Raw genomic sequence first — 17226 nt, forward strand, 5'->3', positions numbered from 1 at the left:
TTGATAGAGGACAGTGGATAGAGTCGGAAAGGGGGAGAGAGTGGGGAGAGACATGCGGGAAGGTGGCCACAGGCCGGACGCGAACCTGGGCCGCCCGCGCGAGGAGCGAGGCCTCGCAACATGGTACGCGCGCTGTCGCTGCCGCTGAGCTATCGGCGCCCCCAGGAATATCCATCTTTTGTTTGTCTGATTTAATTTCAGAAGATTTAATGTGGTGAATTTTCAATATTTTCTAACAGTGTGCAAATCTAGTTTGATGTGATAATGACAAGACTGCTTTATCAGTAGTAGTAGAGTTTTGAAAAAAGCCTTCACTTGTTGCTGAACCTTTGTAGCAAAATATGTTCTCCTGGCATCAGTGGAGTCAAATGACTTTTGGTGACCCAAAAGAATTGGCTGATTAAACCTTGGACTCCGGTCACTCCTTTCACAAAGGTGTTATGGATGGAGATATATTTTACAGTTTTTTGCAGACTTAGATTTTCAGTTATATTTATTTGGTCATTTTCTCTTCCATTGAGTTTTGCTTATGTAAATTATGTAATCTGAATTTTTTTTTTTTGTGGTGTTTAATCACTAGTTGAAATAAAGTATCTTTAAGAGTTTTGATATTAAGTGAAATGTATCCTGTATATTTGTCATTTTAAATAAAAGACAAAAATAGAAAACGTGTTTTTTTATTTCTTTATTAAAATTGTAAAACATTTCAGTCTTATTTACATGTTTTATAATGTAAAATTTATATCTTTAATAGAATGGTTCTCTCTTGACAGCATAAACCATTACTGCAACATAGTAATTATCATTTCCACTCTTTCAAAACATTTACAATTATAACAGATAGGCACACATTATGTGAAAGTCACACCTACATTACCAAACGTTCAAAACTTGGTCGAAGTTGCATTAACAATACGCATTGTATCACATACTAGTACATGTTCCTTGTTGTCAGTTGTTGTATCAACTAGCGAATGGAGAGCATCATCACAAACTCTGAAAAGGAGAGAAAAGACAGAAGTCAAGTCAGTACTCTGTTAAATAGACATCCCTTGTGTTTATGATTTGAGATATGGACATTCAGGTGCATGAAGTTCTTATTCTGACCTTCAAAGTCGATGTTTCCATCTGCATTGATGTCCAGCTCCTTTAAGATTTCCTCTAGTTCTCCTTTCTTTAGCTTCTCCCCCAAGAGTGACTTAATTGCTTCTTTCATCTCTTCTTGGTTGATCTTTCCATCTCCATCAAGATCAAACTTTTAGAAAATACATTGAAAGAAAATCATCTTGATGAAAAGTTTGTTTTTAATTTAGAATATTTCAGTATTTCAATATTATATATTTCAATATTTCAGCAAGCCAAAGAGGAAAACAATGACACTAAATTGACTTAATTAATAATTGTAAGTTTATTGAATTTACTTATCAATCTTATCACTTTGAAGTAATTCTGTAAGGGGCAAAGACTCCAACTTCTGACCTGTTTTAACGGATATATTATCTTATCTCAGTAAAAATCTGACAGTTCTTTACTCTTCTTTTACTGCTGTATAAAAGGTTTATTTCTGTTGACTGACCTGTACAAAAGCAGACTGGAGCTCTTTAAGTCCAAGCATATGAGCAGTCTCTCCCATCATCCTTGGTCCCATCAGTTCAACAAAGTCTTCGAAATCCATTAACCCCCCCACTGTTAAGAAGAGAGTTGTCAGGGGCCAGGGCATGGAGGCTCAGTATCAAAAACAGCCACATTTTTTATTTTATTATTATTATTTTTTTTTTTGTAAAAAAAATGAAGGTCAAGTTTAAGCATTACTTTCAGTGTATAATACTCCTGTGTGCAAGTAATACATTTTATTAATGAATTTCTTATATGCTCACTTCTCATTTTGATTTGCTGTACTATCTCCAGCAGCTCCATTTCTGTGGGCATATATCCCATGGTTCTCATGCATTCAGCCACATCTTTGTAGTTCAGGTATCCATCTTGGTCATAGTCAAACTCTTTGAAAGCCTCTTGCAACTCTGTTAAAAAAAATAAAAAAGGTTCAGGGAACACAGATCACAGCTGTAAGATCAGGTTTAACACCACAGCCCTAATTATCATAAAAATAAAACAGCAACATTTGAAACTGAACATTTCCATTTATCATTCCCTTGTAATAACATTAAAAACTAATAACCAATTACTTTTTAATCTTATCTCTACATTTCATTTTACATTACATAATATGGGAGGTGTGGGCTTTCTGAGATTTCAAAGTAACTTTATAACAATGGTATTATTACTATTATACCATTATTATTATGGTACACTTACCATCCAACTCAGCCTGAGCTAATTCTCTGTCCTGCAGAAACAATAATAAAACATGTTGGAGTCAGAATTTATAGTTTTAAAGATATCAGTTTCACATAGGACGCTTCACATTGTGCAGCGCAAATAACAGGAAAACAGAAACATTTTAGAGTTAAAGCTCTTCTTTTGGATTACAATAATGAGTTGCGGCAGTAAGCCTGAACTAATGAGCCACTAATACTACAGACACACCAAGCTTAGTGCCCACAGCTTAGGGAAGATCAGGTACAGAACTGTAAATAAGTATATTTACAGTTCTGTACCTGTACCTCATGTCTGGTGTTGGTATTTTGATGAATAACACACAGCGCCTTTAATTTAACAGTTTGGGATTATGACCTCAAGTGATCATGATCAAAATGTTTTAGATCATAAACTTAGTATCTGATTATAAATAGAAAATAATGAAAAACAATTAACACACTAGGTGTTCAAATTTGAGAGGACAGGTAAGGTTTTTTTTTTAAGCAAAAGGAGCATTTACATTAAAACTATAAATCTGGCTATTTTAACATTGTGTTACAGTCAGTTTTGTTGTCAGTTATATTAAATAGGTCATCACATCGGAGATTTGGATGGTCACATTGAATTCCAAATACAGTACATTTATATAAAATCTCAACATGTACTGTACTTCGCAACTTACCGCCCCAAAAACACTGTTGAGCACGGAGTTATAGACTTTGTTCATACTCTCAGTGCTTTTCTTTGACTTCTTTGATGATTTCTTGGGTGTTTCAGAGACTGAACCTGAAGGGGAATCCTTGGAACCACCATCTTTGCTGTAAAGTGAATTAAATAATAGGATTTGCGGAAAAAAAAAAAAAAAAAAAGAAAGAAAGAAAAAGACTGTGTACATTTTTTCTTAAAAAAAAAAAAACATAGAATATGAATAAAAACAATAATAAATTCAGTGTACTAGGTCAACTTAATAATGCTTGTAGGTTGTGCAGGAGATAGAGGCATTTTAAAATACATTTAAAAAAAAAAAAAAGAAACTCACACACTTACCCATCTGTTGATGCTGAATCAACAGAAGTTGTAGAGGGTGTCCTGTCCCCTGCCTTGGACATGCTGATAATCAAAGACACAAGTCACAGGTTACCATCACTCCAAAAAACCCGAACATTTTTCATTTTGTTACACATGATACTTGAAGATATAGTTTCATTTCATTTTCACTTTTCTTAAGCAACAGAAAAAATAACAAAGATTACTCCTCATGAATCTATTTATATCAATTAAATGTTATTTCTTTGAGTCCTCTACTATTTCCCAAAGCTTGAAAATAAGTATAATATGTAAGTAAATTAAGGCAAGGACCTTACTTTGTTTGCTTATCTTTTCCAGATGATCAGCAGAGACAAGAAATAGAAAATGAGCAAAAACTGTCCTGATCTTCCTCCTTGAATGGTGCTCCACTTCTATTGTGAATGGCTGCACAGTCTGCTCAGTTTTTCCTTCTCCCCTTGACCTCTTTCCACCAGGAAGGCTTAACCGGCTAAACATGCAGCCAACGATTAGAAAGCAAAACGTGGCATGGCAGTGTGACTGATGTGACTTTCGAGAGGTCATCTGTCTTCAATACATTGAAAATGTTATAAAACTATATTATTTAGGAAAAAACTGTAAAATATATAGTAAAACCAATTACATATATCTGTAACCTTAACCAAAATATTTCCTTCCAAAATGAATTAAAAAAAGATCATTCCTACATATTAAAGTGGTGAGAGACATTGAACGTTGATGTATTGAACATTACTTTGGGGGTTCAGCAAGGTTTGTGCTTCAATACTACTTACATTCAGTGGCGTAATACTATGCAGTGTCTTTTCAAATCTTACATACATACATACACAAACAACACACTCTCACCCTCATATACACACTCTTTCTCTGACACATCTCATCAGTTGTCTTGTCAGTCTGTACAGCACAAAGGATATCACGCCCATTTGTTTGACTATCTCCTCTCTGTACACTTAAATACATGCAGTGTAACAGTTTGTTTTGAATGGTGCTGGATGTCCCTTTGAATATGGGCTGAGCATCATTCTGCCTCTGAAGCCTCCAATCGCCCTCACTCATGGGCTCAATCTCATGTCCCTTATTTGCACCGAGTGTCCTCCGAGTTGTCTCCTCCACTTGCGTCTTAGTCCCGCCCACCAGAGATGCACGGAGGAAACGAAGCCGAGGAGAGAGGACCGAGGAAATCAGCTTTAAGACACATGAGACATCGTTTCCTCGACAGCGTCACATGACGCGACATCAGCTGATCACGTTCAGCTGTCAATCAGCCGAACAGCTGTTTATGTCCACACACACACACACACACACACAAACACGCACTGTATTATTTCTAATCAAACACACACACTGTATTATTTCTAATCAAACACACACACTGTATTATTTCTCATCAAACACACACAGTTACAGTGTTTAGTGTCTTTACCTGATAAAAAAAAACACCTGAAGAACAACCTGCAGTCTACTCATAACCAAAAGCACAGTTTCTACTGACTAAAGGTTTTCATTTTGAATTGTCTATAATTATTGATTATTATTAAACAGTTTGGACTTAACCTAGCCTGTATTTAGACAAGGAACTCTGTATTTTATAAACACAGATATTTATGTGTCAGGATACTGAAAATGATTGAGTAGAATCTAAATGATGAAACGTTCAGAAGATAAGTGAGAATATAAAACGGACTCCTCTTCGTCAGACTCTTTTTAATCTCAGCTCATCACAGAGCGACTCTTTACAAACTCACTGATGTTCATCATCTGTTTAAATGTCCCACGCTCCGTTTCGCGTCTTTTTAATGTCCGTCTTTTCTCCCGTATTAAACTCTGCTCATGTTGAGAAGTTTCACTGAAGTCTGATCCTGTGCAGCGTCCAATCAGTGAGTGATATACGAGAAGGGGGCGTGTCTGTCAGTGAAAAGACTTCCGTGAAGTCAGCTCTCGTGTCTCCTCGGTCATCGCTCCTCGGATCAGCCTTCTCGCTCCTCGATCCTCTCTCCTCCGTTCGCTATTAGAGCTTTGGGACGATCCTCAACATGGCAGCTTTGGAGCTACTTCCGGTTCGGCCGAGGGCCGAGGACCGAGGAGACTGCAAATAAGTAACTTGGGATGTACCCTAAGGGTACGTCTCACTTTTCTTATTTGCAGTCTCCTCGGTCCTCGGCCGAACCGGAAGTAGCTCCAAAGCCGCCATGTTGAGGATCGTCCCAAAGCTCTTATAGCGAACGGAGGAGAGAGGATCGAGGAGCGAGGAGGCTGATCCGAGGAGCGATGACCGAGGAGACGCGAGAGCTGACTTCACGGAAGTCTTTTCACTGACAGACACGCCCCCTTCTCGTATATCACTCACTGATTGGACGCTGCACAGGATCAGACTTCAGTGAAACTTCTCAACATGAGCAGAGTTTAATACGGGAGAAAAGACGGACATTAAAAAGACGCGAAACGGAGCGTGGGACATTTAAACAGATGATGAACATCAGTGAGTTTGTAAAGAGTCACTCTGTGATGAGCTGAGATTAAAAAGAGTCTGACGAAGAGGAGTCCGTTTTATATTTTCACTTATTTATCTTCTGAACATTTCATCATTTAGATTCTACTCAATCATTTTCAGTATCCTGACACATAAATATCTGTGTTTATAAAATACAGAGTTTGTTGTCTAAATACAGGCTAGGTTAAGTCCAAACTGTTTAATAATAATCAATAATTATAGACAATTCAAAATGAAATCTTTGAGTCAGTAGAAACTGTGCTTTTGGTTATGAGTAGACTGCAGGTTGTTCTTCAGGTGTTTTTTTATCAGGTAAAGACACTAAACACTGTAACTGTGTGTGTTTGATTAGTAATAATACAGTGTGTGTTTGTGTGGACATAAGCAGCTGTTCGGCTGATTGACAGCTGAACGTGATCAGCTGATGTCGCGTCATGTGACGCTGTCGAGGAAACGACGTCTCATGTGTCTTAAAGCTGATTTCCTCGGTCCTCTCTCCTCGGCTTCGTTTCCTCCGTGCATCTCTGGTGGGCGGGACTAAGACGCAAGTGGAGGAGACAACTCGGAGGACACTCGGTGCAAATAAGGGAACTGAGAAAGGCCCTAAGACGCAAGTGAAGGAGACAACTCGGAGGACACTCGGTGCAAATAAGACACTTGGGATGCACCCTTGGTCTCAAAAATACAACGGAAAAGGCCTGTCCGCCAACTCGTCATGGCCCCGCAATGCATATGCATTGGCCCCACATGTGATTATCCGACTGAGCACATACCTGTTCTCCTCCACTCGTCGTTATGCTGCTCAATGGATCGCCTGTAACGCCTGTCAACGCTGTCAATAGGAGTGGCCACATTTACTGTTCCAAGTAATCACAGTTTCACCACACAGTCCAGCTGACTCCCGCTGCTCTCATGTTTTGAGATCCTTTCATAAAGATGTTTCAAATCTTTGAACTCCATCCTCGCCGAATAGCAAACACGGAAAACAGAGGAGCGCCTTCTTCTCGGTGTTAACGGTTAGCCACTTTTCCTTTGAGAACCAATCCACATTAAATCCGCAGTTTGGGTGGTGCCAATATCCATCGGTTGGAATGCTCCATTACACTTTACCTCCAACTTCTCCTGCTAATTCAGGGTTTCAAAACGGTGCTCCAATAACAAATCCACTTTATTTATCTTCACAACTTCGCTAGCTTTTATATCCTCCCGCTTGCGGACTAATTCATCGATACAGTCACAGACAGACAGCCAATCAGCCGGTCAGTTCTGAATAATCAGCCAATCAAATCCAAAAGAACGCATGACGTTTCAGTGGGGCTACGAGCAGCACAGTATGAAATGTAAACCATAAAAGAAATATAAATATAGCGCCGTATAAAGTAAACTATAATGGAAATATAAAATGTAAATATTGCAGAGTATGAAATGTAAACCATAAAAGAAATATAAATATAGCACAGTATAAAGTAAACTACAGCGGAAATATAAAAGTATACATATTGCATAGCATGTAACTATCTTCTGATAGCAGAGACCATGAGAAGTAACTTATCCAAACTAACCAACCAAAACTAACAAACTAACCAAAACAAACTAACTAACTAACCAACCAAAACAAACTAACAAACTCACCAACCAAAACTAACTAACAAACAAACAAACAAACCAACCAACCAAAACAAACAAACTAAGGCACTACCTAGTATAGTCTAGTTTCTGTGGCTCTCCTTATTTGGGGAGTCTTTTCCTGCCAGTGAGGCCTGAGACCTGAGCCCCCCTAGAGTGGAGGCCATGCTCACACTGTCGGGCACTGAGCAGGTTGGTGCAGGCCCACCACGAGGTGGTGTCAATAAACCTGCACCGGAGGGGTGGTGTTCCTGCCTCCACCGGGGACCGGAGTCCTGGGTCACAGAGCACTTACACTCCTCTTTAGGAGAGGGTGAAGTGACTCTTCTGGCAGAAACCACCTACTTATAACCTACATAAGAGAATGGAACACATTAAAGAACAGTACCGTGTTCGGCACGTGCGCTGCAAAGTCGATCGACGCTGTCCCCATAGATATATATATAGAACACTAGATGACTCAAGCGGGATTTGCCGACGTAGCAACGTGGCGGCCATCTTGGGACAGGCAGCTGGCCCCGCTCAGTACATGAGTTTGGCCAAAATGCAGTAGCCTAGGCTATGTAGTATGCAAACAACTGCGAGATTCGCAGTAGGCCAAAAATATCAGGATGGAAAATTTTACAGTAGACCTATGCATTGGAGCAGTCTACCTCGTGTACAAAATGCAAAGTGCCAACCAATAACAAATATGACATGTTGACAAGGTGATCTCACAGGTGAATGTTTTTTTCCATGAAAAATAAGTACAAAAAATTAATCACTAGTCAGCTTAATATACTTCTCGGGGTCTTATGACAAAGACAGTAAGACAATTAGCCTTTCTGGGTTTAGTTCTGACAAGCTGATGAGCTAAATGCATTTTGTACCAGATTTGATGTTCATGATTTTTCTGATAAACTTTGTTTATTAAAGATAGCACAGTAGAGCCCCTCCAGCTCGAGCTCTGCCTATATTGATGTCAAAAGTGTGGAACAACTTTAGACAATGTCTAGCACGTCTCCTGACAACATCTGTGATAATGTGCTTAAATCATGTGCTGAGCAGCTGAGTTACATATTTCACTTTATTTTTTACTTTGTCTATCCAGCAACAGAGGGTTCCCAAGATATGGAAACACTATTAATTGTCCCTCTACCAAAGACTAAAACCCCTGATCACTTCATGACTTCAGAACAGTCTTTTGAAAAGTCTTTCGAAAAGAGGTTTATGTCCGCACGTATTTGTGTGGACATAAACAGCTGTTAATGCTGACTGACAGCTGAACGTGATTAGCTGATTTGCTTCATGTGACGCTGTCGAGGAAAGGACGTCTCATGTCTCGTAAAACTGATTTCCTCCCTACTCTCTCCTCTGCTTCATTTCCTATGTGCATCTCTGGTGGTAGGGACTAAGATGCAGGTGAAGAAGACAACTTGGAGGACACTTGATGCAAATAAGAGAAGTGAGACGCAGTCCGAGATACAAATAAACAGTAGCAGCTTTGCTCTGTATCTTTATTAGGAAAAAAATCAATTAAAACTTTCACAACAGCAATATAAACAATCACTTTGCTTGAGTTGAGCAAGTTAGCTTGAGAACATTATGTTTTCTGTTATGAGATACAGTGTGAAAGCATTTGTAAATTTGGCTTGTAAATCCATTGTTTTGGTCATGGTTGAGCTTGTATGTAAAATAAGTTAAAGCATTTTACATTTGTGTCAACTGTATCTATTTTTAAAGCAAAACACATGTTAATTGTATAGCTAACTTTGTTAAGAGTTTGGGAACATTGTTATAAGTATTAAAATCATTGTCATTGCAATCGTAAAAAACTGTAATTCCAGGCTGTGAATGCCCATACTTTTTCATATACAGTCCTCTGCTGCCACCCTTTGAAATGTTGCAATTACAGCATATACTTGCTTGATCATTGCGCTCATATGCTTATAACCCTGGGCTTCTCCCTCTCATCACCTAGTAAAACTTTTGTAAGAATTACATTACATTATAGCAATAAATATCAAGTAAATACAAATGAATGGGGAGTTTACACTTGTGATTATGTTTCTGCCGTCCAGCGATAGAGCAGAGACGATCAATGCTTGATAAGTGTGGTCAAGTGAAATTGTTGTGTAACCTATCAGATAATGTAGAGTTTTAACGAAGTAGTTGACTTTGTCTGTATTTTATGATAATTAACTTGATTTTCTTGAGAATAAGTGGTGCATCATTCTGAGTTGTAACTTAGCAGTCCCTTGTCATTATTATTATCATTATCACACAAACTTAACTTTTTAATACAAACATGAAACAACTATTTCAAAGTACTTAAAAAGGGATTTTAATTTATGGCAGATACATTAACTATTGCTGTAGTGAAAGCAGACACTTTTGTTGTTTTGGCCTTCGTATCTGATAAAAGTATTAGTGTATTGTCTAAGTGAGGATTTTGCAGTGATATTCTGTATGTATTCCTTTACAATGATAATGTAAAAGAAATGTTGTTAATGTTCCTATGAACATCCTCATTTTGACTGAATGAAATGTCACATCATTCGGCTGTGGCTCAGTTGATAGAGTTGTTGTTTCTCAACTGGAAAGTCGAGAGTTCAATCCCCAGCTAAGCAACATGTCCGATGTGTACTTGGGCAAGACACTTGCATTGCTCCCGCTGCCTTAGTGGCTGAATAGGTTAGTCATTAGCTCCTTCACTACTATGTTTTCACACACTGATTGCAGTGGTGGCCGTATGGTATGAATAGGTATGTGTGCCATGCAGTGTTAAAGTGCTTTGAGTTGTGAGAAAAACTAGAAAAGCACTATATAAGCTCAAATCCATTTACCATTAACCATATGCAGGATAATTGATAAGCTTTATATGTGGTGGTGTTTCTGCACTTTTGTGCATACATGCATTCATTTTGTTGCTCACTTGTGAGCTTTGTTTGCTTTTCAGATTAACTCAATCCGTCCTAGTTATTTCCTTTTCTAATATAGTTCAGATGCATGTTGGACAGCACAGACACAACACAAGTTGAATATAAAAACTTTATTAATCAAATGAATGAATAAGAAACATTTACTACATTACTTTTTAAGTTTTTTTAACATGAATTCAATGTGACAAATCTGTTTTAAAATAGCATATGTAAATGTGAAAATAAGATAGATAATTGTTTTTAGGTGTGCTATTTTAAAGTTTATTTAGAAAATGTTAAGTTTTATTGAGGTCTGGGTAGAGACTTTATTTTTCAACTTCTTAACCTCAGCAGTCTGACTTAGTATTTTAAAACCACAATGCCTCTTACTTTAGTGATTGTTTTTACCCTCTGCATGCAATTACCATCCAGGTACAACAATATACATTTTGTCAGTACTTGGTCCTTTGCTGAAGACCTTGAGTAAGAAACAAACAACTTTGCTTACTTAACATTTTAACTTGTGTTTATGTATTCTAACTGTTATTTCCATTTACAAAATAACCATACAGTTTTTGCCATTTACACCCCCCTCCTCTGCTATATATTGTGTTGTTCCTTATATTGTTTCCTTATCTCACCATACCATTCCCACCATCATTGGGAAATAAGATCTTCATGTCTCCATGTTCTCTTGTTTATTTAATCAATGTTACTTTCATATTCTTAAACTTTACCTCAGGTTCACACATTCTCTCACACCCAGACTTTTCCTTTACCATCAGCTCCATCTCTGCTGCCGCAACAGCCAGTACCCAGACCACGATGAAGGGTCGCCGGTAGGTTTTTGTACACGGCCCTACTGTAAGGGATGAAGCACAGGCCCAGCTGGAGATGTCGGGCGAGGCGACAATATGCAGCCAGTGCCAGCACCAGGAGAGGTGTGACCAAGAGGAAGCCCACCACCAAAAGGGCCACACAGCCTCCATCAGTCAGCAGATCTGAACAGTAGGGGGTGGTCCCATGAGGGCGGACCTGAACAGCAAGGAGAGGAGAAAGATGGTGTATGGCAACGATAGTCATTTTTTTAAGCTTGTTTAAAAAAAAAAAAAAAAGACAAGTTTTTACTTCTTCACGGACAGAAACACATTTTCAGGCATTTGACAATCACACGTATTCACAGTCTCAGACATGAACATGTTTATCAACATGTTTAAGCTCAACTCAGAGAGGAGGAAGAAGTAAAAATGAAGTGTGCAAGAGGAAAAAAGCACAGCCATTCTCTAGCACCCTAATCACCCAAAACAATTGAAGTGATCCTTCTGTGTTTAAGGAAAGTTCAAGTATGTCTGCAGGAATGGAGGAGCTCAGGGAGAATGAGCTAAAATGCTAAATAAGGGCCAACATTTAAAACAAATGTGTTAACATTTTTGGCATTAAGCTCAATATCAAAAAATATTTTTGATCAATTTGCTTTTTAATATAATTCTTTACTGTATATCATATATCATCTGAATTTCTGAAAGGTTGTGAAATTTGTCATCTCTTGATAATTGATACTTTTGACACCACTCATACCAATGCTGTGATACTGTCCTGATATAGTGAAATAGAAATACTGTCGAAATACTGTAGAAATCCCACAGCCCTTTTCAGGAGGGAGGGATTTTAGAATAAGGAATCATGAGAGATGGTTTGAACCTGCAGTACACCCTTTATACATAGAAAAGGTCACACTTGCTCACACGCTCTGAGGCTTGTATCTGAAATGGATAAGATTAACACAAGTATGCCTATGTTTGTTTATACTTAATGTTACTTACTGATAAGAGCCAGCTGTTGTGGAAGGAGCCTTATTTTTGCATGCAACAACTGTTGCAAACATTTCAGCTAACTGCCTTTTTGAACTTATGTTCATATCTTAAATTAAAAAGATTTCCCCCATTCTCTATAACCCTTGAGGTCCTTGTTAATCCCTCTCTAAGCTGGTGTCACATGAGGTCTAAATGTGAGCGAGCAAGAGAAGAATCCTGGTTACTTTGGTCTTTAAAAAGCTAGCCAACCCACATAAATTCCATTGGTATAAAATGAAAGTCTCTGAACCATGATGACTTGGGTCGCCTACAATGATGCTTACTGTCAAGTAAAGTCTTTAGCTTTTTATTCTTGAATTGTGTTGGATTCTCGTCCCATTCTTTGCACACCCAATATTTGTTTGTTTTTTTCTCCCTGGCTCACCACAAAGCAGTCCTTAACTTCTGTGCTCTGACGTCTGGCATCTTAGACTCCTGACCTCTCTTCCCTTCAAGTTTCCTTCATCTCCTCAACATCTGAGAAACGCTCAGGCTTATCTGTTTAGAAAACCTCTCATCATTTATGGAGCCAAACAATCTCCTAAGCCTCAGGCAAAACTGTTCGAAACTTTGGGACCATAGTTATCAGATTAGGACATGTAGATATCTATAACGATTGATGTTGCCATCTATCTTTCTGTTCTACTCATGAACAGAGAGATAGATGGAACATGCAAACTGTTTACCCATGTTTGCATTCACGCGTAAACATTCATCTTAACTAAGATTACTTGTAATGTTACTAACGTTACTTGTACTACACAGAGTACTTACACAATTTCAAATGTCTTATTATGACATTCCTTAGTGCACCAAACCTATGAAATAAAGGCTTGGCAATATTGGAATGAATCTAAAAAAGTTTTTTTGTCTTATAAATCTATTTAGGAAGTAGTAACTGGGTTCAATGGTCCTTATTCTATCCTAGCAAAAGTATCCAAACAAGTCTTGCCTTATGCTACCGTTATGCCATGGTGGCTACACTCAAACAAAAAAAATCGGAGGCATTTGACATTCTCACACTCATTCACACTTCATCGCTTCCTTACTGTAGAGTGGCAGAGGAAACCAAACACCACCATGACAATTGCCGGTGTTAGGATTGTCCCGAACACCAGACCAGCAAGGCAGGCGTTGATTGCTGCTATAATCAGGTTTTGAGCTGTAACTAGCACTGAGCAGGCCCAGCAGTCCAGGGAACCACGCAGTTCTAGAGGGGCCTCACTGCCCCCTCCACCACTGTCGGCTGCAGAATAAGGAGGAGGTACGACCACACGTGAAGGTGTTTCTCTACCACATCCCACAGCGGTGGTGGAAGCCGAGGAGTTTGCATGGAGGAGATGATGATGGTGGTTAGAATTGAGATGATGGTGATGAGGAGGCAGTTCCTCAGACAGGTCCAAGGCCTGGTGGTGAGCCCCCCTCTCTAGCGTACCAGTCATACTCATAGTAAACTGTTGAATGAAAAAATAATGACAAAATAAACTTAAGACATGGGTTTAGATGGAAAATATATTTCTTTTGCCACTGTAATAGTATTTTGATAATTGATCATAATTTGGATGCATGTGTCTCTCAAGAAATTAGTCTAATGCCATACACAATACCTTTGAACAATAGGTTGTTTAAGTATTGCTCAACCAGCTCATGATCTCTTCATGGACCTAAGTCCATGAAGAGATCATGGGATTCTCTATATCAGGAAAAGGCAAGTTGGCCTTTTGTGATGTGAAATGAAAGGGGTCCAAATTGCTGTGGCAATTGTGGCATAGGTGTTATTCTGCACTTTTATTGTTGTTATTGCTTTGGCCTATAAAGATTATATTGACAACAGATATCTATATGTAGCAAACTATTGAAGAAAATACTGAAACTGTTAATATTAAACAAATATTTCAACTTAAAAATATTCCATTAACAGCATTGAACTTCTTGTCTCCATCTAAAGTAAGGAATCATGAAAAGTTGCCAACAGAAACCTGTATAGGTCTTATTATAAAATTCCCAACAGTTTCACACTGTCACACTCAGTCATTGTTGTCTCAATTGCTATTTTGGATGTTTGAAGGTCATACAGGAAGGACTTGCAGGAAAGTGTGTGCACCCATTTTTTTTGACAGTCATTGTGACCATTACTAAAAAAACCATGTAGACGTTCCGCCCATTTCAGTCATTGTTCTTACTATTGTTTGAGGAGCATTTTTAAGATGCCATTCCGTTGTTTGACCCAAGTTCAGGAATACATCAGGAAATATAATCCAATATAATTATGTGGTAGCCTTAAGTAGTCAGCTTGTACATCTCATAACGGATTGTCTGAGTCTCCTACTACTGTCATTGAGATCTCAGAGACTTAATGTCTACAAACTGGTTCGTATTGAACCCTATAAATACACAATGCAATATCCACACTGCTTAACACATTTTGTGTAGTAATAATTGTAAATGTTTTATCTTCAAGTCACTACACTTTGTACATAGTGTATTATTCTAGTCCTACCTGGTACTTATTTTATTGCTTATTTCATTATCTCTATTCTATTTTATGTGTACATTCTTAAATGATCTCTACTACTGTTTTGTGTTAGAGCATAGGTATATTATATATATTATATATTTGTGATTCTGATTCTTAACCTTAGCCATTATTAAGATATGTTTTTGCTCCTTCTTCATTTAAAATTTTATCTGAAGACATTTCATAACTAATTCACACATGACAGAAGCATCTGCGCTTGTACTCACATTATGGTGTCGGTCGTTCAGATTGTTCCAGATGCTTGTTCACCTCTTCGTTGAACCTCAGTCCATTCAGTTCCTAAACTTACTTACTTACTGAACACTTACTTCTACTGAAATCCAAGACCTTTTGTTGTGAGTCTCGAGGTTCTGTAGTTGTAGTATCAAATGGATGTTGGCTTCCTGCAGCTCTGGTCTCCTGTTGCTTTGTCTTTTCACAGTGGACCTGATTGTGATAGAGTTCTTCTGTTTTCTTTTACACATGAGGCATTACATTTCTATGCTATTGTGCTGTAAAGAAAATTGTTCCAAGCCCGGTGAAAAGGACCTTCAGTCTAGAGAGTGCACCTCATTAGAGCCTAAAAGAAAGTTGACTCGCAAATGCATTGGTCTTTGTCCTAAGTATGTCAAACTGTCCACCCTCCCTTTTTAACCCCCCTCCCCTCCTCTTCCACACTCCTGTCTCTTCTTTAACCTCCCTCCTCCCAAGCTTGCTGGCTCACTCCCTCCATCTATCCAGCTCTCTTTCTCCACCCACCAGGCTTATCAGCCCCCACCATTCTCCAACGTCTCCACTCAGCACAGACATTCCATCTCTCATATAGGACCTGTTTCACCCTCTTGTTTTAGTGGGGGTAGGGTGATGCATGTTGGGGGTCAGAGCAGGGCAGCTCGCCAGATAAGTTCAGGCGAGCAGAAAATCGGGGGGCAGGGCAGCACAGACATTTGTTTTGAAAGAGTACATTTTTTTATGGGATCATGTTTAGTTACATAGGAGTCCACTGCCTCATTATAATTGTCAAATGCACTAAAATATGCGTCATGTGCATTTGTTCTTTCTGACTTTTACCTATCAGTATCTTCTATATTTAGTTATCACACTTTTCTTCAATAAAGGGTGTTTAAGTGATATTAATGTCTGACAGCTGCATTTTTACTAATAGGCATAATAAACACAAGCAAGTATTAGAAGAAGAGGTTTTATAGTTTGAAGAATACAATCACACAAGAACACAAGTTGGGAAAATTGTCCAAAGCAGCAACTCCAAAGACGTTCCTAGAAACACAAAGGCACAATCCTCCTCTATGTGGAAAGGATGTCCAAAACCAAACCCCTGTATCTTGCAATATGTTTTAAGAGTAGCAGACCTACAAAGTACGTTTTGCCTACTGTATCCATTTAGAGTTTCTGCTCTGAAGTTAAAAGTGGCTAAAAAACCCCAGAACGTTTTGAAATATTTGAGAAACTGTATGATATTTTTAATGAAGAATATTATGGCAGTCTATAATTTACTCCACATGACCCTTATGAAGGCTTGTATGAAATTCATGGTAATTAAAGATCACATGAGGAAAAATATCAAAATAAAAATGAAAATTTAAAAAAAAATACAGAAAATATATGGAATGTATGTCATGCACCTGCTTATTATTGAAACTGTTCTTTGGCAGATTTGGCCTGCCACTAAATTGACACAAAGCAGACTGGAGAGATAAGCATAGCTTTTACCAGCTCTGAAAATTTGTATCTTAATGAGAAGCAAACTCAAACAAATTCATGACATGTCACAAAAGAGCAGGTTAAGAGAGGACTCTGTTATATGATGTCACAAGAGAGCAGTTTAAAGTCCCTGCTTTTTGTTTATGTTACAAAAAAGACAGGTAAAGAGCAGGTAACTCTTTGTTATATAATCTTCTAAGATCCAACATCATAAGCACAAAACTATGCAACAGCGGCAAGGAACATTAAATAAAACCACGGAAGGCTGTCCACAATTGCACGTTCATTTGCTGAAACTGTGTTGGGCTTGAAAAGAAAGAAAGAGGACAAGCAGGAAGAACGAGAAGGATAAAGACAAACAGAGCAACAACAACAATAGATGTATAACTACAATGTCAGTCAGAATGGGAAAAGTATATATATTTTAAATAACTATAGGCCTATCTGTCAGCACCGGTTAAAATCCTTGAATCTCTTGTGAGCGATCAACTAAAGGAGTTTTTATAAACCAATGACATTTTATCACCTCATCAACTGTGTTTTAGAAAAAAAGCATAGCACTATCACAGATGCGCTTGATAGTGGTACATGACTTTTCTGTAGCTCTTGTGTCTTGTCATGCAGAGCAACTGCTTCTTCTGACAGTCCTGATGCAGGACTGTTTGACTGTTGTTTTCTAACTGTCTTAACAATCGTCTCAGTGCATTTGCTGCAGGGCTCTGCATT

General features: G+C 38.3%; 2 protein-coding genes across 3 annotated transcripts; both read right to left on the reverse strand.

Moving 5' to 3' along the window:
- Positions 1–10: 10 nt before the first annotated feature.
- Positions 11–4690, reverse strand: LOC306841779 (calcium-binding protein 2-like). 2 transcript variants are annotated; one of them, XM_079371755.1, is made up of 9 exons: positions 4476–4690; positions 3722–3856; positions 3367–3434; positions 3002–3137; positions 2317–2347; positions 1878–2021; positions 1577–1686; positions 1108–1255; positions 11–996 (listed from the first exon to the last, which is right to left on the reverse strand). In XM_079371755.1, the coding sequence occupies exons 3-9, from the start codon at positions 3426–3428 to the stop codon at positions 968–970; spliced, it is 660 nt and encodes a 219-aa protein (XP_079227881.1). In that variant the 5' UTR covers positions 3429–3434; positions 3722–3856; positions 4476–4690; the 3' UTR covers positions 11–967. The 2 variants fall into 2 exon arrangements, with proteins under 2 accessions (XP_079227881.1, XP_079227880.1); XM_079371754.1 differs by having other exon boundaries at positions 3722–4690.
- A 6051-nt stretch (positions 4691–10741) lies between these two features.
- On the reverse strand, positions 10742–15404 carry tmem88b (transmembrane protein 88 b). Its single transcript, XM_079371278.1, has 3 exons — positions 15006–15404; positions 13310–13714; positions 10742–11442 (listed from the first exon to the last, which is right to left on the reverse strand). The coding sequence occupies exons 2-3, from the start codon at positions 13706–13708 to the stop codon at positions 11164–11166; spliced, it is 678 nt and encodes a 225-aa protein (XP_079227404.1). The 5' UTR covers positions 13709–13714; positions 15006–15404; the 3' UTR covers positions 10742–11163.
- Between the last annotated feature and the right edge of the window lie 1822 nt (positions 15405–17226).

Source organism: Symphodus melops (assembly GCF_947650265.1).
Source record: "Symphodus melops genome assembly, chromosome: 20".
In the NCBI taxonomy this organism is placed as follows: domain Eukaryota; kingdom Metazoa; phylum Chordata; class Actinopteri; order Labriformes; family Labridae; genus Symphodus; species Symphodus melops.

What these genes read in the sequence shown, in the direction of transcription:
- tmem88b (XM_079371278.1), bottom strand. Translation starts at nt 13,708, where the DNA reads ATGAGTATGACTGGTACGCTAGAGAGGGGGGCTCACCACCAGGCCTTG. An exon ending in GTTTCCTCTGCCACTCTACA is followed by an intron (nt 11,443 to 13,309) that starts GTAAGGAAGCGA and finishes CTTGCTGTTCAG; the next exon opens with GTCCGCCCTCATGGGACCAC.
- LOC306841779 (XM_079371755.1), bottom strand. Translation starts at nt 3,428, where the DNA reads ATGTCCAAGGCAGGGGACAGGACACCCTCTACAACTTCTGTTGATTCA. An exon ending in GATTCAGCATCAACAGATGG is followed by an intron (nt 3,138 to 3,366) that starts GTAAGTGTGTGA and finishes TTCACTTTACAG; the next exon opens with CAAAGATGGTGGTTCCAAGG. An exon ending in TCCAGTCTGCTTTTGTACAG is followed by an intron (nt 1,256 to 1,576) that starts GTCAGTCAACAG and finishes ATTTTCTAAAAG; the next exon opens with TTTGATCTTGATGGAGATGG.